The 23343-nt window shown below is 36.9% G+C and overlaps 1 protein-coding gene across 3 annotated transcripts in view; it reads left to right on the top strand.

Moving 5' to 3' along the window:
• The first annotated feature begins 1031 nt into the window (after window positions 1-1031).
• The window catches only part of PLCL2 (phospholipase C like 2), a 105307-nt gene continuing 82995 nt past the window's right edge, over window positions 1032-23343 (top strand). The window contains exons 1-2 of one of the 3 annotated variants that reach the window (XM_088150757.1): window positions 1032-1312; window positions 2374-2898. In XM_088150757.1, coding sequence (XP_088006883.1) covers window positions 2596-2898 — 303 coding nt within the window. In that variant the 5' untranslated portion in view covers window positions 1032-1312; window positions 2374-2595. Of the gene's footprint in view, window positions 1313-1450; window positions 1759-1788; window positions 1890-2373; window positions 2899-23343 lie in introns of those variants that run through there. The other 2 variants (XM_088150758.1, XM_088150759.1) reach the window with 2 other exon arrangements.

The raw sequence follows: 23343 nt of genomic DNA on the forward strand, positions 1-23343 counted from the left end.
CTAGCTTTACTTGGAAATGCTCCACCATTAAACTCCACCCACTCATTTTTAATTGAATTTTTTTTCCTGTGATTTTTGGTGTTCAGTCATTAAAAGTGACTTTGATATTTGTACCGCACGTGAAATACTGTAAAAATATATATTTCCTATTAATATATAACATAACATTTATATAATGTTTCTGAAATGGAAGCGTATAGGTTTTGTGGATATTATCTGCCTGGTGGATTGCACATTGGGAAAGTGTGTTGGGCTGCCATGATCTGGCTGGTCTGTTGGAAACTGCACAAAGTATCCCTTAGCATGTTAATTTTATTTTTTTGTTGGCATCTTTAGCTCTCATCTTCCTTTCTTTTTGGAAGTGTCATCTGCATGTCCTTTAGCATACACCATGCAATGCATCCATTTCAGTTTGATTTACACTTTGGGAACCATTTATGGATAGGAAATGGATTGATTATCCAGGAATATGACTGCTCTAACCCAATCCAGCTGGTCTGATGATGAGTTAACCATTGATAGTCCTGGGGATATTTTCATAAGCAAAGCCAAGAATGTTGCTTACCCTGGAAAAGTAATGCTTCTGATCATCGTTAATGTGGAGGGAACCAGTTTTTAACGGAATGCACAATTTAGCATATTAGGTTTTAAGTTCCAACACAGATGGAAAATGAAACGCTTAACAGTGAAACGTGCGTTGGTGAAAGCGATCTTCACAGACAGCACATCCATGAAAAAATGCAGCTTAAGAAATAAGTGAATTTAAGCAAATGCGGTAAGGGAACGACTGAGGGAAATGATAGGGCACCGCATCAGATACTTAAAAGCAAGCTAGTACTAATTCTGTTCTTTTTTATTTAATTGAAAAACGGGGGGGGGGACGGATACGATGATAAAGTGGCCTCTTTCTCCTTCAAGGTAGCGTCGGTCCGACACGCGGGCTTCTCCCTCCGTCCACCCCACTGTAGTGTGTTTGGCCTGCCGAAAGGGGTGCTGGGTGATTGCCCAATCTGAGCAGTGCTCCTTCGAGTGATTGACAACTGGGCCGGGCCCGCCGCGGTGCAAGAGCCAGAAGTCGAGGCGGCTGTTGTTCCGTGGGGTGGACCCCCCGCCTCGCTTTGCCTAGGCTCCTGTCTTGCGCTCTTCCCGCTAGTTTCCTAGCGAGCCCCATGAATCTGTCGCTCTGCGCGTATCCGGCTTCAGGCAGAGGCGGGAAGGGAGAGGAAGCCGCGATTGCTGCTGCTGGTGCTGCTATCGAGGCCAGAGGAAGAGCAGCGAAGCCAGCCGTAGGGACTTCCCTCACCTTGTGGAGGTGTGTTATTTTGGGGCGGGTGGGAAAGGGAAGGAAATGGGCGGTGGTAAAAGTCAGAAGTAGCCCAGAGCCGAGCACTGGGTGGTGCTGCGGGGGTATGTTTGCGGGGGCGGGATTTGGGGACACGGTACAGGCGCGGAAGAGTTGTCCGGTGTGACGGGCTGGAAAACGGAGGAGGTGGGGAAGTGCAGGCTGAGAGAAGTGCAGGCAGATTGTGGCACGTGGGCGCCCTGTTGCCGGAAGAAGAGGGGACTGCGCCGGGGCGGGCAGGCTCCGTGCAGTTGTTGCTGTCGGAAGAGATGTTTCTCCGCGTGGAAACGCAGAGGCAGATCCGCCCGCTCATTCGGCGCGGTCGGCCGAGCTCTCTTTCTGGGTGAAGATGTGTACATACGTGCGCGCGCCCTCTGCCCCTCGGACGCCTGGATAACGGGCTTGAGCGGGAATAGGTGAGCATTTCAGAGCTAGCGCGCGGCGGGCGTGGACGGTAGCGGGTACAAAAGGGCAGGGCTTGGCCCTTGCGCGCAATAAACCAGAACAGGGATGGGGGAACTGAAAACCAGAGACCGGTAGCCGCGCGGTGTGTGTTTGTCGATGTGTTGGGAGGGGAAAGGCGATGCTTCCCAGTTGTCAGAATGTGCCTTACCGCTTTCTATCTTAAGTATTTTCCTTTGGCTTTTCCATTGCAAAAATACTCCCGTTGCCTCGAACTTGAAAACGTGAACTGCTAACAGCAGCGTTTATCTTTTGCAGGGCTGCTCTGCCTCGTACACCGCACAAGAGCGCCTCCAGTTTCTTGTGGGGGGTTGCGATTTTTGTTTTTCCTCCCCCCTTTCTCCTTCCTTTGGAGAGACCTTCTTTGTTGTGCCGGGAAGGGCTCTTAGCATTCACCTTTCTCTGTGTGTTGCTAAATGCGTCTGATTGTTGCATTTCATTGCTTCCTCCTTCCTCATCTTCTGTGCATGTGGTGCTTAATATTTTAAGTTATGAACCTTTCTGGGAGCTTAATTTAAGAGCAGATTGTTCTGTTATATTCTCTTTTTTTCCCCCTTTCTTTTTCCCAGGTATGTGTAGATCTCAGAGGTGTCTCAAGCACTTTGCAGTTTGAACTACAAAAGGAGAGAGGAGAGTTTGGCCACTCATCTCTTCAGATCTTTTGTGTCGGGGGAAAAAAGCAGAAGGAGAAGCACAACCATCATCACTGAGCTGCTGCAGGAGGTGGAGAAGGAAGGAGAAAAGCAGGAAAATCGCAATACTGTATTGCTTCTTTAGAACCAGAGAGACCGATGGCGGAGTTTGGCAGCAGAGGGGGAGGCACTAGTGGTGGGAGGATAACCTCCTCCCCAAATTTGGCACATGGAAAGGTGGCTTTCAAAGCAGGTGATGGGGAAGGAGGAGGTGGTGGTGGTGTTGCAAGAATCCACTTGGACAGTGCTCGCAATGGGGTCTCCAATGGAGACTGTGCTCTGGTGGGAAACAGAGAACACCTAGAATCTCCCCAACCTGGCAGCCCTGCCATAGAGAGAGGATGTTCCACCCTGCATCCAGAAGGCAAGTCCGGTATTCCCAGGAAAACCAGCATCATCAAGGTAAGACAGTGTATTTTTTATCTCCATGCTGAATTGGGCTGGGAGAAGATAGCTGGTGCTAGGGATACAGAATGACCCGGTGCAAGTCAAGTTGTCCTGATGACTTAGCGTTGTAAGCAGTCTGACTGCTGATTTGTAGAAACTGTAGCTGTACAGAAGACACAGTCCTAATACCAAGTTTTGATTATATAAATTGAGAAACATGTTAAGTCTATCTTTGTAAAAGGTTCTTGACAAATAAGTTGATGTGGAGAGATGTACTCCCAGAATGGATGGGAGGGTATTCCTGCACAGGAAAGTATGAAATCCATTCACCCTAACAGAGATTTAAGATTAGATAGCCTTTTGCTGATTCTGGGGGCTGCTAGATGCACCTGTGCAGAACAGTTTTTCCCTTGCTGACTGATGCCCAGCAAGTCATGTGAACATCAAGGATTAATGACGTGAGTAAGAGAAAAATACGGAATGCTCTCTTGAAGGTGACAGCATATCATTCAGGAGATTTACAGTGTTATCTGCAGTTCCAGTCTGTCATAATTATAATATAGAATAATTTATTGTTTTTGGTACATACTGAACAGAGAGAGAATAGTAGTAGGAGAATCAAAGATAGAGCAAAAATAAAATGTTTCTTCCTGTGTGTTTTGTTTAAATATGGAGAAAAGTATTGATGTATAAAAATAATTTTTCACAGTTAAAACAGATAGATTTCATAATAGCTGATTTGCATATATTCCACCCTGGCAGTTTTTAGCAGAAATGAACTGCACTGAAAATTATATAAAATAGGATTGTATATGGAATGACACATAGATCAATACCACAATCAATGTTATTTCTCTAGTAAGATAGGAGTAAGTGTTTTGGTAGTCTTAAATTCTGTTTCAGGATCTTGTTTTGAGACTCAAGGGGAGAACAAGGACAGGCAGTAGCATAATGCATTTGACAAAATTTTGCACCTACCCTTTCTTTTAGAGAGTAGCTTTGCAGATTGTTAATAACTCGCAACAGTGTACATGATAATCTGTAGTAAAGTTTTTCTACAATGCTAAGCGATTTTCTACACACAGTGGTTTATATGTGTGTATAAATATAATCTGCTAGTAATTAAGAATGGCAGAGGTCTTTTGACATAAGTTCAGAATTAATATCCTTTAAAGGAGGGTATTGTAATTAGTGGTGTGTTATCAAAGTTTGTTAAAGCGTGTTGTTTTAATCTAAACTATAACTTACTTGGAAATAAGCTAGGGATCCACACTCTGGTGATACAAAAGTAAACTTTGTCTTCTCTATGTAATGCTTGACGTAAGTTATTCATCTGTCTAGTGCTCAGTGCAAAACTAGGTTTTTCCTTTAACATTTTAAGACATAATTGCTTGGTAATTTCTTCACATTATATAAGGTTATTTTTGTGTTATCTGTTTAGCTGTTGTTGCCATTAGTTCAGTCTGAGTTTCAGTGAGTGCTATTTTAAGTGCATTGGCTCATTCTTATTTTGGACTGGAGTGTCATTCCTCTTTACAGCCAAATCCTATACATGTTTACTTGGAAGCTAGCCCAACTAGGTTCAGTGGAGCTTACTTCCATGTAAGTGTTATCAGTATTAAAGCTATACGAATTTTACATGAACTGAATTTTGGAATTTAATGATCATGCACAAGGTATTTAAATATCTGTGCAAAATATCTGAAAGCTCCGTTGTTTGCTTCTCAGCATGCTATTGATTACTGTATAGATATGTATATTCAGGGTTATTATACCTGATACGCATGGCTGTAGAGTGGAAATATATATTCATTGTGAAACAGTTATTTTCCAAATTAAAGAGTCAGTAATATATAGCTCAGGTGCTATGTGCTATTATTTTCAATATATATGGTGGCTGATGCAAAAATCTACTTTACTGATAAAATAAATAGATACAATAAAGTATGTCATAGTTACGTATTTTTTAAATTGTTGCTTCTCTGTTTCGAACCTATCTGGCTCTCCCAGGTTATATGCTAAACATTGATGTTGAAATAAGATATAAATCCATATTTATGCAAATAATGTACGGTGGTACTATTGCTTCCTCCAGTGTATGGAATGTATTTTTTAATATTTCTGTTATCTTTTTGAGTGAGAAATATATTTTTCTTGGTATCCTGTCTCATACTGTTGCTCTCTTCTTAAATTTCATTTTGTCCAGAGGCTCCACTATGCTTTATTTTGTTTTTGTAGCTGAACTTAAGATTTGACAAAACAGTCCCAGTTCCAGGAGAAGTGGTTTGTCTCTCTTCAGCTAGCTCTAAAACCTGATTATTGTTAATTTTGGCTGCACGTATAAAATCCTGAATTAGACTTGCTACTATTTCTGAGGGGCCTTCTGGTCTTCTCAGGATTTATAGTAAGAATAATTTCTGCTTCCAAGAAGCTGGTCTCTGCGTTACTTTCCTGTGGTAGGCCGCATCTGTGTTGCAATTCTCTGTGTCCCATCTGTAACCTCTAGGTTGTGTACCATGTGGTTCATCCTGATTGCATCAAGAGTTTTCAGTGAAGCAGTAGACAAAGCTAAGTGTTGCGGGACTGCCTGTTCATGCTCTGGTCCTTTTTAGGATGCTGCTGTAGCTGCAGGGATGCAGATCTTTGATACAAGTCCATAGCCAGTTAGTTGGTTCAAGGTTTTGCTTATGATGTATAAGCCCTTAAACAGCTTGATACCAAAACAACTGATTGACTGCCTTTGTCATATAGTTGATTTCTGAGTTCATCCAGATAGGTACTATTGCATGTAGATAGAGTTACAAAATGCTGTCTGTAATTTCTTATAGGCTTTCATTATGGTGGTGCTTACATTCTGGAATTTTCTCTCCCCTGAAATTCTATATGAATTTGGATTCATGAGGTGTTGTTATTAATTTTGTTTACTTTTCCACCATCCTTTTTTTAAAATAAGATTTAAATTGTTACTATTGTGCATTTTATATTTTGTAAAGCACAATGATGTTTTTGTATAGGAAGCAGTATTAAATATATATAAGGTAATGAATCTTTGCTCTTTTCATGGCTGTTTAAGAGTAGGAAGGTTGCTATTTTAACTTCGTCTTTGTGAATGCATGTATTACAGATAGTAGCACTTTTATGTACTTTATTTTCCATAAAGAATTTTTTCAATTTCTATTTCTCTACATGTTTAGTACTATAGAAGTATGTAAGTCTTTGTATTGTGTACATTATTTTCTTAAATATGGACAGTTAGATCTGTTGACAAACTGAAGGTTTTTTTTTCTTTTTCAACTTCTTAATGTCCCATCTTTTTTTGTTTCCCAGTAATATTGGTATACGTGATGTTTGTCTGAATATTCTGCTATGTAACACAATTAAAAATTCTGCATTGAGTTCATATTATTAATGAACAATGTTTCCAAAAATTCATGTGCTGCTTTATCTGTACGGGAATTGTTGAGAATATGATGAAGGAGGCAGATTATTTTCCCCCCCATCTAAGCATCCTTACTGAAAAAGCAATGTTTTCTCTATTAGTATTTTTTCTTTCTAAAGATGGTGGATCTTCCCAGTGCTCCAAAAAGAAATCTATTTCTACATTTGGTCATTTAGCTGTAAGTACCTTCAGAATTTCAGCTTGTGTAACTTTTTGGGAAACATTGCTTCTGTGCATTTCAGTGGTAAATGCACAGTTTACAAAGACACCTGTCTGCCAACAGAACTGAAATTCTGTAAAAGCAGGTTTTTCTTTACTTTCTTCCTTTCCTGCATATCCCCATTATCTGCTGTGGGGAGTTCTGGGAATTGACCGTAACAGATTTCAGGATAGGGTATGCAAGTGAGGTACAAGACAAGAGGAGAACTAGGAGAAGGTATATTGCATGAACTGAATTAACTTGGATATTGTTGGATATCACTCACGAATGTCTAAAATGAACAATTAAGGATAAGATTTTATGATTCTGCTGTCTTTAGGAGAATCTAATTAACCAATAGTCTATCTTTAATCTACATTGCTCAGGAAATGGTCTATTCTTTTCTTCTTTTATCCTTTTATAGGGGTAATTCTGTGAAATGTATTAGATTAAGAAGTACTCCTTTGTTCTTGGTTACGCATGACCTTCAAGGCAAAGTGGTGATTCAGACCTGAGTCTCTCTGGTTCTCCTTTACCTAACTCTAGGTTATGACAGTTAATCTAATACCTTCCACAGTACAGCTCCATTTGGTCAGGCTGATAGGGGATCAGGTTCAAAATACCTGGAGAGTATAAAATTGCCTACTCCTCTTCTAGCCATTATTCTTCATTAGCTGTTCATTGTGTACAGTTTGGTTTAGTGGTTAAGGTACCAGGCTAGAAACCAAGAGGCTGTGAGTTCTAGTCCCGCCGTAGGCATGAAAGCTGACTGGGTGACTATGGGGCAGTCACACTCTCTCAGCCCAACTTACCTCACAGGGTTGTTGTTATGGGTAAAACAGGAGGAGGAAGGAGTATTAGATATTTTCTCCACCTTGAGTTATTTATAAAAAAATAAGAAAGGTGGGATAAAAAAATATTTTAAATAAGAATAAAGTCTGCACCTCCATAACTTTAATTTAAATAGGGATATTTAAATAGATGAAACAGGAGAATAATCCTTGAAATGAGCTCTTTTGTTACCTGTATTTACTATTCACTGCACACTTGTCCCAGTGAAGGGCAAGGGTCTTAAAGCCATCCAGAAAGAACTCCACGCTTTGCCTCTTCAACCAGGTCTTGATAGTTCTTTTCACTTCTTCATTTGAGTCACAAAGGTATTCCTTCAATTTGGGGAAAGGATGGAGGTTACATATCACCAAGCCTGGACCATATGGAAGATGGGATAAGATCATGAGATCCAACTTTGTATTTGCCTCTTGGGTGATTCATGAGGTAGGAAACCTAGCACTCTCATGATGTAGCAAAATTTCCTTCTTGTGCTTCCAAACTCTGTTTAATCATTGTTTCAGATTTTTGAGTGTTCCAATATAACACTCTGAATTGATGCCAGGTTCAAGGAAATCCATGTGAATAATAATATCTGTATCCCCAAAAACTATAACCATGAGGTTTAGCCAAAGCCTGGAGTTTGATTTTTTTTCCCCGCAGGTGAAGATTTGTGATCATATTTCATGAATGGACACTTTGTTTTTGAGTCATAATGATGGGTCCATGTTTCATTGGTTGTCACAATGTTGTGAAGAAATTCCACACTTCATTTCCATAATATGATTACTGACAAATTTCAGCTCTCAAAGCTTTTATCTCTGCTGTCAGCATGTGAGGAACCCATCTTGCACAAACCTTTGAATACTGAACAACATCAATAATATAACCCACACATTCCTGTGAAATGCTGAGCAAGTTTCCCTTTGACTGATCAACTGATTGCCCTTTATCAGTTCATCAATCTTTCTTGTTGATTGCTGTCACAGCTCATGCATTTTGTTCTTGATCACACAAATTAATTTTTTCTGGTTTACCATCTGTACCTTTTTTTGACCCAGTAATGCAAAGTACTTACATCAACAGAGTCATAACCATTAATGACCTGCATTAGCAATGAATATCAGTTGGAGGGACTTCTTCAGCAGTCAAAAATTCAGTCATGATGCATTGGTTAAAATGCATTGACAAGTACTTATCGCAGGCTTCCATTTCATAGCAATACAACCTTTTTGTACAGCAACTTTCCATCAGCTGAAGTGAAAAAACAGATGCTGAAGAACCTGCCAGAGCTTCTGCTGGCAACGAATAACATTGGAGGAGGCATTACTTTTCATTCAACCCTTGTAAAATGGATATTCTTATAGAGTAACATAATGTATCTGAATGAACATACCTTCTGATAAATAAGGCTATTTAAAGAAGCTAAGGCACATTGATACTCCTAAGGGCCACTGGTTAAGATATTAAGGAATGAATGCCATTACATTATTGTTACAGCCGTATTACAAATCATTTTACTAGAAGTACATTTGCTATGATAATAAAATAACATAATTTGGAATTCCTACTTTGGTATTGTGTAATACTAGAATAATACTAGAACAGATAAATATACTTTCCAGAACAAAAGAACTGTTCTGTTTTCTTTTTTATCTTAAAAATGTAGTTCATATTTTGGCTAAAGATCGATGAACAACACTGTAATGCTCATAAGCAGAAATATCATTTCATACTCCTGTGTTTGCAGAGGTGAGGAGAATAAAAGAATACTGGAAGACAGAGAAATATTCTTGTTAAGAATGATTTTTCTTGTTCTTAATTTTAATTGCCTAGAATTTTTGGAATTGTTTTATTGACTGTTTAATACATTAAGAAGTTGAAAATCAGTTATTACAATGTATAAAACTGCTTTGTTGCAGCACTATGCTACAACAAAGTTAGAAGATGGGTAACTCAAACTTTTCATTTATTTTAAGAATTGTTTAGGCTGTGTAAAAAATATAATTTTGAAACAGTGGACAGGAATTTTTCAAGTCGGTTGCCAATGTCTGTTTAGACTGGATTTAAGCCTCCAGTAGATCTTGTTACTGCAGTTTCTTGTTTATACGTAGCTATCTAAAATGCAAGAAACAGAAAAATGTTCCTCATGTGCACAATTTTGAAAGCTGTTGAATAGTTCCAATATAAAATAAATAAGCAGTTTAACTTGACAGCAGGTTTTAAAATTTCAGAAACAAAAAGAATGCGATATGACTGTTCTGAATATACAAAGTACTAGATTTCTGAAATATGCTTTCTGAAGTAAAACTTAAATTCATAAGTGAGAGCTGGTGTTTCTTCCAGCTGATATATATGATAGGCTTTTAACAAGAATTTAAGACAAAGGGATAGTTCAACACTTTTTTTGATTAATCAGTAACCCTGGAGTTTGGGTGGCAGTTCTGATCTATGAATCAAAGTACAATTTGAAATATAAGGAAGGTGACAATTGATAGTCACATAAACCAAGCAAACACTAAAGTCATATGCTCCATGAGAAATTTCCATTGATTTATTTCTTACCAGGCATACATAACATTTTGCTATTAGGCCTTGAATGATACTTGGAAAGAAGCATTGCCTTAATTCAGGATTCTTTAAAGTGATCTGCAGATTATTGGATAAATAAAATGATCAGTGAGATTCACTTGTGTGATAGTTCTGGATTAAAAGCAGCGAAAGTCCCCATTATAAAATGCATTTTCCTCAGGAAAGTATGGATGAGTCTTTTGTTTTGGAATATTTAATAGATTTTGTAACATTTTTTTCTTAAAATGGTTGGCAGTCTATGGCTTCCCTAGGAGCATAGAGCAAGATCAATGTCAACTGGTTTCCCAGCACAATTATCCTTAGTGAACTAATTGGGGCTGCTTCTAGTAATAATATAATGCTGTAGAGAATGCTACAGTGTTTCATTATAATTACTGTTGCTCTGCTTCACTCTTACCTCTGGTCCTGTCCCTCCCCTCCCCTCCCCAACCCACAAGGTTGCACCTGTATGGTGAAATGAGATTGATTTCAGGCAGTGATGCTGTTTTGATAGTTAAATAAGTGCTTTATTTTATGACTTTTTGGTGAGACATATATGGACTTCTTCATATTTTTTTAGAATGAAAGTTTTTCTTTCCATTACTGTGTGACAAGGCAGAGTTTGCTCACTGATGATGATGATGTTTATATATTTTAGTATTGGCATTATGGCATTAAAAATGGCACTTTATTATTGCCTTGAAAGACTTCAAACGTGTTGTAGAAAATGCATGTTAACGTTCTTAAAAAAAACATTCTTTGTAACATTTCATAATAGTCCTAGCAAGAAAATATTCTGAAGAGTAAATTTTGTGGATGGGTAAATTATTTGCATAACTGTATGGAAATATGAAATGAGTGAAAAATGTTTCCCAAAGTTGTCCTTTATAGTATTAAAGGGGTTTGCTTAAACTGTAAGGTAGTATTTTGCTGCTTGTATTATTGCAGTAGAAATTGCATTCTGCCAAATATATGACACTTAGCTTTCTTTCAAAATCTAGATAAATGAATCATAGCAGTGTGAATTTCCAGTTGCTGATTGGGAATAATTAGTAATTTTATCTGGGTTCTATTGTTTAAATTTACAATTCTTACAGAATTGTGCATGTTTAATTAAAAGTAGTTCTATGTTCAAGTAAAGGTAGTCTTTGCTTAACAGCCATTCGTTTACGACCGTTTGAAGTTACGATGCCGCTCAAAAAGTGACTTTGGTGTCTGAAGTTACGACTGTTGCAGCGCCCCCGCGGTCATGCAATCGTGATCCAGGTGCTTGGCAAGCAGCTCTCACTTATGATAGTTGCAGCATCCCAGGGTCACACAATCGTTATTTGTGACCTTCCCAACCAGCTTCCAGCAAGCAAAATCAATTGGGAACCACATGATTCACTTAACGACCGTGGTGATTTGCTTAATGACCACTGCAAAAAAGGTTGTAGAATCGGGTCCGGTCACGTGATGGTTTGCTTAATGACCACATCACTTAGCAACCTAAATTCTTGTCCCAATTGTGGTTGTTAAGCAAGGACTACCTGTAGGTCCTTGAAAGGATACTTAGGATCAGAGTCTAACTATGAGTTTTTCTCAAAACAGCCTTTATTGTATCCTACTTAAAATTTACCCCTGTATATTTGTGTTTGTACTCTCAAGAAAATAGTGAAAGGTTACAACCTTACTTTCTTCTGCCTCTTAAGCAGGATATCCTGTTAAAAGTTATTTTTAAAAAACAACAATACTAATATATGTACTGTACATATTTTGCAAAACATGCAGAATACAGAAATCATGGCAACGCCTGAGCAGTTTTATTGGACATATACATTCTGGGTATTCCTGATGCATTAATGTCTAAGAATTCTTCCCATTTACTTTGCCAAACCTTTGAGGTCCAGTTTTAAGTATAACTGCAACAGCCACGTATGAATAGTTGCCAAAGAATGGCTAGTGGAAAATTTGGGATTAATGGGATGTGTCTCTATACATACAAGATGTTTGTTGCCTGAATATTCTGTGGTTGAATTCTACTTTCTTTTCACTGAAATGGCATAGGTAGCATTTCTTGTAATGTTGCTTTTCAGTTTGGGATTCCCAAGGAAATAGACTGTAAAACTGCTCTGTCATGGGAAAAAACCAAAACTTTTCAGTGCTCCAGCTTTAGAGTGAAGCATAACAAAACATAAGCAAGCACATCCCACTGCAAATAGCTCCCTACATGCTTATAGTATGTGACTTTATTACATAAAATGTATTTGTCCTTGTTATGTAAAATCAAGATTGCATTAATACTTATATATGTTCATCTTGCTATTTCTTTTTATGGTAAACAACAGTGTGCATTGCACAGAAAGGGAGTAAGAAAAAATTACTCAAAGAAATTAAAGTCATGAGATAAGAAAGGAAATAATAGTATAGCAAATCTAGTCTAGACCAACGCCATTCATTGTATCTATCTAAACCTTTCTAGCCTTGTGAATTATCATTGCTTCCACCATGTTCATACATTGCTTCTTATATTGCCTTTTGCTTTTTATATTTTTCATCTCTTCATTAATCTTGTCAAATCCATCCAGGCATAACTTTCTCAATACTCTCAAACCATTTACTTTTATATATATTTTGCAGTTTGATCCTCAAACTATTTCAACATACTATCATACTAGTTAGTCATTTTTATATTCAGTCTATATATTTGACATCCATTTTTGTCTCCATCTCTTGTTTTACCATGCACATTTTTTAAGTACCCTATTACCACTCAGCTCAACTTTTATATAGCAAAGTAAGCAGAAGGACACTTTTACATAGTCATTTTCACTAATTTTGATATTGGTTTGTTCATTCCTCACAAGGGATCATATGCTATCCATTATCTTTCTAACAGTGTTGGCACATCTTAAATTTTCTTCATCCATTTTCCTACCTTTAGTAAATAATCTACAAAAATATATACATGAATCTACTTGTTCTAGTTTTTCATCATTTATATATACCTTGCAGTCATTCTCTTGGTTTTCCTTGTGAAACACAATTATCTTAGCTTTTCATGCAATATTTTCCAGATGTGTACTTCTCATTGAATTGTGGAATCTCAGAGTTGATAATGGAATAGCATATAAGTGACAGTACAGGTAATCCTCACTTAATGGCTGTTCATTTAACAATGGTTTGAAGTTACAACGGCCTTGTAAAAAGTAGTTTACAACCTGTACTCACACTTACAACCATTGCAAAGTGTCACATATCCCCCGCGGTCATGTGATTACGATTTGCAACCTTTTTAATGATGGTCGTAAAGCAAATCACCTCGATTATTAAGTGAATCATGTGGTTGTTAAGTGAATCACATGGTTGTTAAGCAAATCATGTGGTCATTAAGCGAATTCCTAAAAAAAAGTCCATTGGAGAAGCTGGATTTGCTTAATGACCACATGATTTGTTTAATGACCACATGATTTGCTTAATGACCAGTGATTTGCTTTACGACCATCATAAAATTGTTGTAAAATCAGGTCTGGTAATGTGACTCATTTAACAACTGCCCCACTTAACGACCAGTGTTCTGGTCCCTATTGTAAAATAAATTTGTCTAATGTTCTTTGCAGATCTTTCATCCTGAATACACTTGTCATCACCATAAGCATTCCTTGTATGTTAATCCATAAACACATTAAACAACAAAAGGGACACAGTACATCTTTGTCTTGCTCCCTGTTCAATGATTTGCTAAACATTCAGTTCTCAACCATGCTTTGCTTCTATTACATACTCTTATTTATTTATTTATTTATTAAATTTGTATGCCGCCCATCTCCCCCAGAGGGTGAGTCTGGGTGGCTCACAATATCTGTGCGTGTGTATATACACACGATTACAATTAATGACCTAGATAAAAAACATACAAATATAATAACCAGGCATATAATATTTTATGACATGCTTTAACTGCAGCAATGCAAAACTTAGCCACAGTACTGGTAATGCCACAGAAGAGTTAGAAAGCTTTATGTAATTCACAGAAGAGGTGAAATAAAAATTCTGTACATCCCTGTATAAATTGCAGTACAGCAGTATGTGGGCAGTGATTTCAATCTCCTCTGAATTTCAAAGGCAAATTTGTTCAGATAAAGTGATTTTGGAGTGTCTGTCTTGTAGGAACACAGATAGTAATATCCTATGTCATGCCTGAAAGAAGTCCTTCCTCAACCTGGTTCAAGATCCCCTTGAAATCCAGGTTCTGCTATTATGTGGTGCCTTACTGACCTCTAGTTGATATTCCATATCATCTATCCTTTGAATAAATATGTGTCTGGCCTTTTAAAAAACCAGGTATTTATTTATTTGATTTATATCCTGCCTTTATTTTGTACAACTCAAGATGGCATACATAATGCTCCCTCCTCCTATTTTCCCTGTGAGATAGGTTGGTCTGAGAGACAGTAATTGGTCTAGAATCACCCAACTGGCTAAGGGAGGACTAGAACTCAGTCTCTAAGTTTCTAGTCTAGCATCAGCCATTATACCAAATTGGCTTTCTGAGAAGGGACCTACCTGAGAGTCCATAAGATGTTAGCTTGGACTTTGAAGCACCTCTCCTATTTGGAGAATGGTCTTTTGTCAATACATAGGATAATAGGCCAGTGGGGATGATCAGCCAATAATTGATCATCAGCCCCCAGGCCATACCTCTATAAATATTATCCTTACTACATCCAGGAACTAACCTTCAACTGGGTACTCATGCAAATACATTCCATGTTTAAGCTTATTCACTTTATTACATGTTTTCTCTAAATTCAGAATTGTATATTAAATATTCTCACAAGTGTTTATTATTTCCTTTTCATTTTTTTCTTGGATGCTAACATTAGTACCATTTGTTTTACTTTACCTCTTCCACATACCATTATTAGTTATTATTAGTTCTGTACAGATCTCTAAAATACTCATACTAGCATTACCTCATTTCACTTCTATCCCAGTCACTTCATCAGTTTTATTTTATTTCTATTTATTCTGCTGGAGGCTTCTGTTTAGCCTTCATCCACTGTAAAATCAGCTTTTTATTTCCATCAAAATTGTTCTTCATTTGTCTGTCTCTTCTAATTTTAACCTTTTGTACCCTTTGTACATTCTTTGCAGCTTTTTCTTTATATGTGCATTTTACAATATCTTTCTCATCCTTGTTTTTTGCAGAATTCGTTTTATATGCATTTTTTCTTATCCAGTCTCTTTTACACCTTCATTCCATCAAGCATCTTTTTATATGCTTATCATTCAAGTAATTCCTCACATTTCTGAGGCACTCTGTAACATAATTCTTTTCACTCTTTAGCAAGCAGCTTCCTCTCCTCTTATGTCTACATTCCATTCATTCTGTTGGGAGATCTGCCTTCCAATCCTTTTTCTTCTAGGACCCATTGTTTCTCTTCCTGTAGTTCTACTTTTACTCTCATTTCTTCACTTCTTTCCTTTTATTCCCTGTCCAGTTTTTCCAAGATCATTCTTGATAGTGCCAAAAAGTTTGTTTGTCTCATATTTACAACCACTCAGCATCCTTACATTCTATACTGATTTTCTTAACATTTCATCATAAGCAGTTAGTCACGCCTTTTGATTTATATTCTTTTGTTTGTACATAGGTTGAAAATAACTTTTTTGAAGCAGGAACCATTATCCATTCATTTATTTATAAATGTCCAGTCAGTTCTTCACTCTCATGGTTTTTCCCTATCCACCCATTCATGTCATTTAGCAGAATATTTTTTTCCCATATACCCATGAGTTCTTCAGTACTCTGAACATTACAGGGTTTTAAAGTGAATTGATTTTAGGGGGATAGGATGAAAACTATTATGTCAACTATCTCAGGAGAAAGAACAGATGGCTATGTTCAAATATTCACACTCTCTGGATGGTCTTCTGTTAGTTGCCAAGAGAAGACTGCCAGCTTGCGTGTTACTCTTGATCTCCTACCCTGAAGATAGAAATGAGTAGGTTAATATTAATAATAACTCAGTTGTCACAAGTGGTACAATAACAGGTTGTTTAATAATGTACTTCATAATATTTCTCATCACATTAAATGATAGAATATAGAAAATTCTGGGATTAAGTCGTTTGTCAGGATTAAGATGTGCTTAATAAATATGCTTATATGTGTGGAAAGAAATGTATTATGAGAGAAAAGGTGATGGGATTTCTAGAAGGGAATCTTCTGCTTCTACAGAAGTCACATCCCATTTTAGTTAGTTCATATATTAAATAACTAAAAGAAGCTTCTCTATTACAAAGTAAAAAGTTGTAGGTGTTTATGCATGGAATTAGATTTTAAAGTGTCTCTCTAATATGGTGTCCTCCAGTTGCATTGAATTAAAATTCCCATTTTCTCAGTCATCATAACCAGTAGATCACTGGCTGGGGATTATGAGGATTGAACACTAGCCTACTTATAGGGCATTAAATCTGGAATTGCTGATTCATATGCAGATGATGATATGTTTTATTTATTTAAATGTTTGTAAATAACCTTATTAGATTTTAAGATAAAGACAATAAAAACTGACAAAAACTAATATTAGACACAAATAATGAAAAAAGAGAAAAGAATAAGAAAAAGGAGAGAGAACAAAATCCAAAGTGCAGAAAAAAAGAGAAAGGAAAGAAAGGGAAAAATACAAAGAAGAATGACTTCTGACTTTCCTCACAATATTTAAGTAACAAGTTTGCACTAAACTCTTATTCTAAGTTTACAACATAGCTATCATTTTTTCTATTATCCAATATTGATTCTAATCATCAAATCTATGCAACATAATTTCATTTTTTTCTCTTTCATGCAAAAAGTCCAAAAAAGGCTTCCAATTAACATTAAAATTACTCAATGTCTTTTCTCTAATCAAAGCTGTCAGCTTCTCCATCTCTGCCAACTCCATCAACTTCACCATCCATTCTTCCATTGTAGGTAATATCAAGTCTTTCCATCCTTGTGCATATAAAAGCCTTGCTGCTTTTATCATATATAAAAACAAAGTTCCATGAGTTTTTTCCAGTTGTTTGTCCATTAAACCCAAAAGAAAAGTCTCTGGTTTTGATTGTATATTGATCTTTAAAATCTTCTAAATTAAATGTATTTGATTCAAATTTTTTTTTTAGCTTTTTTACAAGTCTATTAGGGATTATAAAAAGCCATTTATTTAAATTTGTATATTCCAAGTCTTAATCAATAGTCAGTGATCAGGACCATGAAATAAAATCAACATACAATAAAACAGCAATAAATACAATAAATTTTAAAGCATGGAATCACCATAATCATTCACAGATTAGTTGTTTCCAAAGGCCCTGCAGAAGAATTCAGTATTCAGGACTTTTCTGAAGGATGCAGAGACTTAGTGGGGGGAGGGGGACTGTTCCACAAGGTCTCCATAAAAAGTAATGCTTTTGGGCCCTCAACCCCTTCATCTCACAATTGAGAGGCATCTAATGCATGAACTGGTTGGTTCTATCTAGAATAGACAGCCCTGAAGATACCTAAGAGCCAAGCCATGTAGGGCTTTAAAGGTTAAAATCAACATTTTAATTGCTCCCAGATGGCTATCAGAAACTAATGCAGTGCTTGTAATGCAGGTATTATAAAGCTTTAGTGCTCTCACCCACCAGCAGACTTCTGTATTTGTAACAACTGAAGTGATCTTCAGATTTAGATTCACATAGAGTTCATTGCAGCAATCCATTTCTGGTGGGAACGATGGCATGAATCAGTGTCCTGAGAGCTTCTGGATCCTCATAGAGCTGCAACTGGCACACATTAGCTGGTTGGGTAACAGATCTCTTGGCCACAGCCTCTACCAGTGCATCCAGTAGTAGCCATGACTCCAAGAGAACTCCCAAGTCCCTATTCCTTCAGAGAGGGTGCCACGTCATCAAGAGTTAGAATTGGAGCCAACACAGATCCGGATATTTTTTTGACAAACAACACTGTTGTTTTGCTATGGTTCAATCTCAGCCTGTTTCATCCGCTCCAAGACCATACAGCCTCCAGACACCTAGGGAAGACTTGACCCCCACATCATCTTCAGCTTGGTCTGCATTTGAGATATTCAGCTAGTATCTTCAGCATATTGCACATTCATATTACACCTCTGCTTGGGGCTAGTTTTCTGTTAGCTTCTGGGTGAAATTTGAAGTGTTGATGAATACCTGTAAAACATTGCATGTCATTGTGATATTTTCAGGACTGTTTCTCAAAGATCCATCTGACCTGTGTATCTTGGGACAAGCTGTGGGCTACAGTTTGTAGTTTTCTTTTTCTTTTTACTCTTTTCTGTTGAGGGACAAGATCCAGGAAGAGAGAAGAATACTAGAAGTGTACAACTGGCAATGCAGATTATGCCAGTGATAACTATTTGGATTCTTTGATAAGAGAATGCATTTCAAAGTTGAGACACTCCTGGCAAGATATACTATTTATTTCATGAGCACTGAGGAGAGTATGTTTGGAAGGCACCTGACAAATTTGATCCAGAAGGCTTTAAAATAAATCCTGTGGGGGAGGGAAAAGCAAACCCAGTTTGGAGGTGCCCAATAACATGCATACAAATATAGGAAAAAATAGATCAATTTACTGGATCAAAGAATTCCAATACCTTTATGAAAATGCACATGTATGGGGAACAAACAGGAAGAACTAAAAACCTACATTCAGGAAGAGGAATATGACTTAGAAGGCATCACTGGAACCTGGTGGGATAAAATACGTGAGTTGGATGCAAGGATTTAAGAGTATAACTTAGAATGAATGTGCTAGACAAAAAGAGGAAAGAATGACATTATTTGTGAAGAAAGGGCACATATGTATTGAGATCTAGGAATCTGAGCATGAGACTCCAGTTTAACATTTGGATAAGGATGCAAAAAAGGGAAACAACAGAGATTATTGTAAGAGTGTGCAATAGACTGCCAAGGCAAGAGGATCTGTACAATGCTTTCTTGGACTAGATTTATACTGAGGGTCAATGAGACTTCAAAATTCCAATAATTTCTCAGTGGTCTTGCTGTTTCATTTTCTAGAAGGTTGAAGAAGATACAAAGAGGTCCAAGATCTGATCCTTGAAATAGGGAAGAGTTGGTTGAAGAGATTTCAGGACAGCCATTTATAAAAATTCATTAAAAATTCATATTTTAAAATAATTTTATAATAATTTTATAATTTTTATAAACATTTTAAAAATATAAAAAATTATTTAAAAATTCATAAAAATTCATAAAAGCCAGTTGACTTTTAGATTTCAGCAAGCTTAGAAAAGTGCTATGTGGGATCCTATGGACAAAAATCCTCAACTGAAAGGGAACACGAGGATTTCTCAAAAATAAGACATGGAAACTAGAGTTGCACACACCACTACTAACAACAGCAACAACAAATGGGACAGCAGATTCAGAAATTGTTGTGGATGCATAGGGAACTTTTAACTGAACTAAAAAAAAGGAAAGTAGCTAACCCTGCAGAAAGTAAGTTAGAAAGGCCAAAACACAAAAGGAATATAGCCTTGTGAAGGAAACTAAAAGCAAGAAAAAATACTTTTCTGGCTACATTAGTAGTAAAAGGAAGAAAAAGGAAGGGGTGGCCTTCTGCTTGGACAAGGAGAAGGCAGAGCTTCTCAACTCATGTTTTCCTTTGTTCACACAGAACTAAGCAGAACAATTGATAAAAGGAGGGAGTGACAACCCAGGTAAATGATGATTAAGAAGTACCTAAATACCATAAGTGCATTTAAGTCTCTAGGGCTGGACCAATTATATCTAAGAATTGTGAAGAAACTGTGGATGCCAACTGAGAGACCTTTTGTGTGACGTTTGAGAAATTATTGGAGGATGGGTAGGGTGCCAGAGAATTGGAGACAGTCAAATGTTATTTCTGTGTTCAGCAACAGAGAAGAGTCCTGAGTAGCAAATGGGTGACATAAATTCATAAGTGGGCAAAACTCTTAAATGGAACATTTGTAGGCATTTAGCAAAACTACATTGCTTGGTGGGAGTCAGCATGGTTTTAATAAGAAAAAGTCATGCCAAACCAACTTGATCTCCTTATGCAAATCTAGGCTGCATAAACAGAAATACTGTGTCAGGATCAAGAGAAGTCACTGTTCCACTCTAGTCTACGTTGGTCAGACCACACCTATTTATTCAATTCTAGGCAATGCTTTTTTAGGAAGACAGTTGAAGTATGCTCAGAACAGAGCAACCAAAATGATTATTGACCTGGAAGAAAACCCTTATGAGGAGCAGCTAAAATTATGTTTAACCTGGAGAAAAGCAGGCTACAGAGATACACATGATAGCAATCCTCAGTTATCTGAAGGTCTGTCATGTAGAAGATGGGACAGAATTCTTCAGAGTTACTTCAGGAGACAGGATAAAAAACAAAAAGGCAGAATTTGATTGAACAGCAGAAAAAAAATGAGCAGTGGAAAAGTCTGCTTCAGAAGGTGGTGGACTCTTCCTCACTGGAGTTGTTTAAACAGAGGCTGCATGGCCATTTGCTGGGGGTGCCATAATAGTAGATCCCTGAACTGGGCAGAGAATTGAATTAGATGGTCTCCAAGTTTCCTTCTAATCCTTCCTTCTCTTTTTTAATTTTTTTTTAACATTTTGAATACAAACTAAACTCAGAAAGAGAGAGAGAGAAAGAAAAAATAAAGGGTGTAAGGAAGGAAAAAAAGAAGGAAGCAAGGAAAAGAAAAAGAAAAGAAATAAAAAAGTCACTTCCAATATTAATCACAGGTATAAACAAACTTAGTAATCTTCACCCCCTATAAGGTTACAAACAAATACATCTTCCTATAACCCATCCCTTACCCATATGCAATTCCATAAAACATCAACTTTTCAGTCCTCGTGTCAGCAAAAAGTCCATAAAGAGTTATTAGAGCTTTATAGAAACATGCCTTATTTTAGCCTTGGTCAAACAAACCAACTTTATATTCCTTCCTTTTACTTCTGCAATCTTGATCTTTAATTCATTGATTTTTCTTTTTCTCATCCCAAAGGCTTCTTCAAAACTTTAGCCAACTTCTTTTGTATATCCAGTACTAAATCCTTATCCAGGTCATGAAGTTAGCAAACCCAGTGGCTTGTAATTTGTGTTTCCACTTTAGTTGTCTTCTCTGTTTTATAATCCACACTTTTTTCCCCCAGTATTTCTGGTTCTAATATTTCTACATAAGGCAAAATTTGTTTCACCTCTTTATCCTGTAAATCTCTCACAATATTCTCTTTCACATCTGTCATTCCTTCATTAACATCTTTTGAACATTGTCTGTCCATAGAAGCAGACATCATTGCTGACATTGTAACTGCTAATTTCTGACTCCATTTTTCAAAAATTTCCTGAAATATTTCAACTATCATAAAGTTTTATGTCATTTTGTAAATTCTAGTGCTAACCAAAAACAAAAGGCAGACTTTCACTTTTTTCCCTTTTCCTTTTCTGCTTGGAATCTTTAGTCCCCTCTAGTGTCCAATCTGAAATCATAAAGTCTCAAACTTCTATTTTTTCTTAGGACACACAAAACAATTTAGTTCCCATGAAAAGCTGTTTATTTATATAATTATTTCCAAAACCTTATAGTAAAAGTACTAACATTCTGCATTTGTCTAGTCCCTTAATTTGTTTGTAACTTTCTTAGATCAAAGTCTTATTTAGCTTTTTGCTGTTTATTTCCAATTCTGTAAATTCTTAAACTTATATTTAATTTTCATTTTATTCAAGAATGAAGGTAAACTCACCAGGTGGCTCTTCAAATTTGTCGTTTCAAAGATCTCTAATTGCCTTAAGATAGTTAAATTGGTAATTTCTGAAAGTGATTAGAAAGTGAAGTTAGCAAACCCAGTGTCCTTTAAAAGACCTGCCGCAGTTAAGAGCATGATGTCTTCCCTTTGTCTCCCAGTGCTAATCTCTGCAGGAGATCACTGTCCTGTGTTCTCCTCACAAGGAGCATCCATCCAGAGCATGTGTGGGTAATCTCCTGTCCTCTCCTTATCTGTAGGTACAGAGAGGTTCTGTAGGAATGCTACCTCAGTCTTTGGAGTGGTTGTCATATCCGCTTATTTGGAGACATGCTAGTTCACCATACCTCCCTGGAAAGTCATCTCCATCCAATCCTTCTCTCGTATGATTCTGTTAAATGTTATTTATATATATTTTATTTTATTTATATATCAAATTTGTCACCGCCGATCTCGTTAAAAAGCGACTCTGAGCAGTTTACAGAAGAGGTAAAATCAATTAAAATACAGTATAAAACAATCTTAAATAATTAATAAATAAATTCCAAGGGATGATAAAATTGGCAAATAGCTTGGGGAGTGTCATCAGGGTGCCAGCCACCTCCAGGATTGATTACAACTCTTGTCGCCTCATGCCAGCTGACAAAGCCAGGTCTTAAGTCCTTTCTGGAAAACCAAGACGGTAGGGGCCTACTGCACCTCTGGGGGGAAAATATTCCAAAGGGCAGGGGCAACAGCAGAGAAGGCTCTCTTCCAATAAATGTGCAGACTAAATTGTAAATAAATATTTAGTACTTCGGTATGCCAATTTTCAGTTATTGAATGTTTAATTTGGAGTCACCAATTTTACCACCCCTGCCATTTCAGCTACCTCTTATTAGTAGCACCAGGTAAGAGAAGTTATCCAGATTATATTTCAACTTCAATAAGCACAAGATTGTGACATTATTTTTTAAGAGGAGAATGCTGCATTCTTGAGAGTTTATGCTGTTGTCCAGTAATGCTGTTTAGCAGATGCAAAAGTGTTGTTATTGCAGTATGGATATCTTGATGCGAGAGAGACAATATAAGAGAAATTTATTAACTAGGAAATAGATTGGGCAGGAAATATTTGAGGCATTCCCTTGTTAACACTTTGGCAATCTGTTGCTGCACATAAGATTGTTAACAGGCACAGCTGAAAAACAGCTGCTTTATGTTGGTTGCAGTTCTAAGAATTCATTTTTCTTATTTGAAATGTGCCTAGTTTATTTTGGGGTCTTACAGTTGTCATTTTCTTGAACCTTATTTGCTGTTTAAAAAACAGTTGTTACAGATCAATCCAGTGTTCCATATAGGTTAGTTTCCTTTATTAAGTGGTTCAGCAGAAATGGTAATAGCTAGAATTGAGGCTGTGCCAAATTTTGCTACAGATGTCTGTGGTTAATGATAAGCCTTGTTTACTATGCTTAGAAAACACTGTTAACGGATGATTCTTAATTCATTTATGTTCTCATGTACATGTAATAATGCAAAGAGAATATAGTTTAAAAAAATTATTTGCAATTTATAAATAATCATAGACTCCAGGTTAAGTATAATTTAAGTAAAGGACTATTAGGAGTTTATGGGGATGACTGTTACTGCTGATTACTTTAAA

This window comes from Python bivittatus, unplaced genomic scaffold (genome assembly GCF_059951505.1).
Source record: "Python bivittatus isolate LINGU-HERP-01145 unplaced genomic scaffold, Pbiv_v1 ctg000610_np1212, whole genome shotgun sequence".
Taxonomy (NCBI): Eukaryota; Metazoa; Chordata; class Lepidosauria; order Squamata; family Pythonidae; genus Python; species Python bivittatus.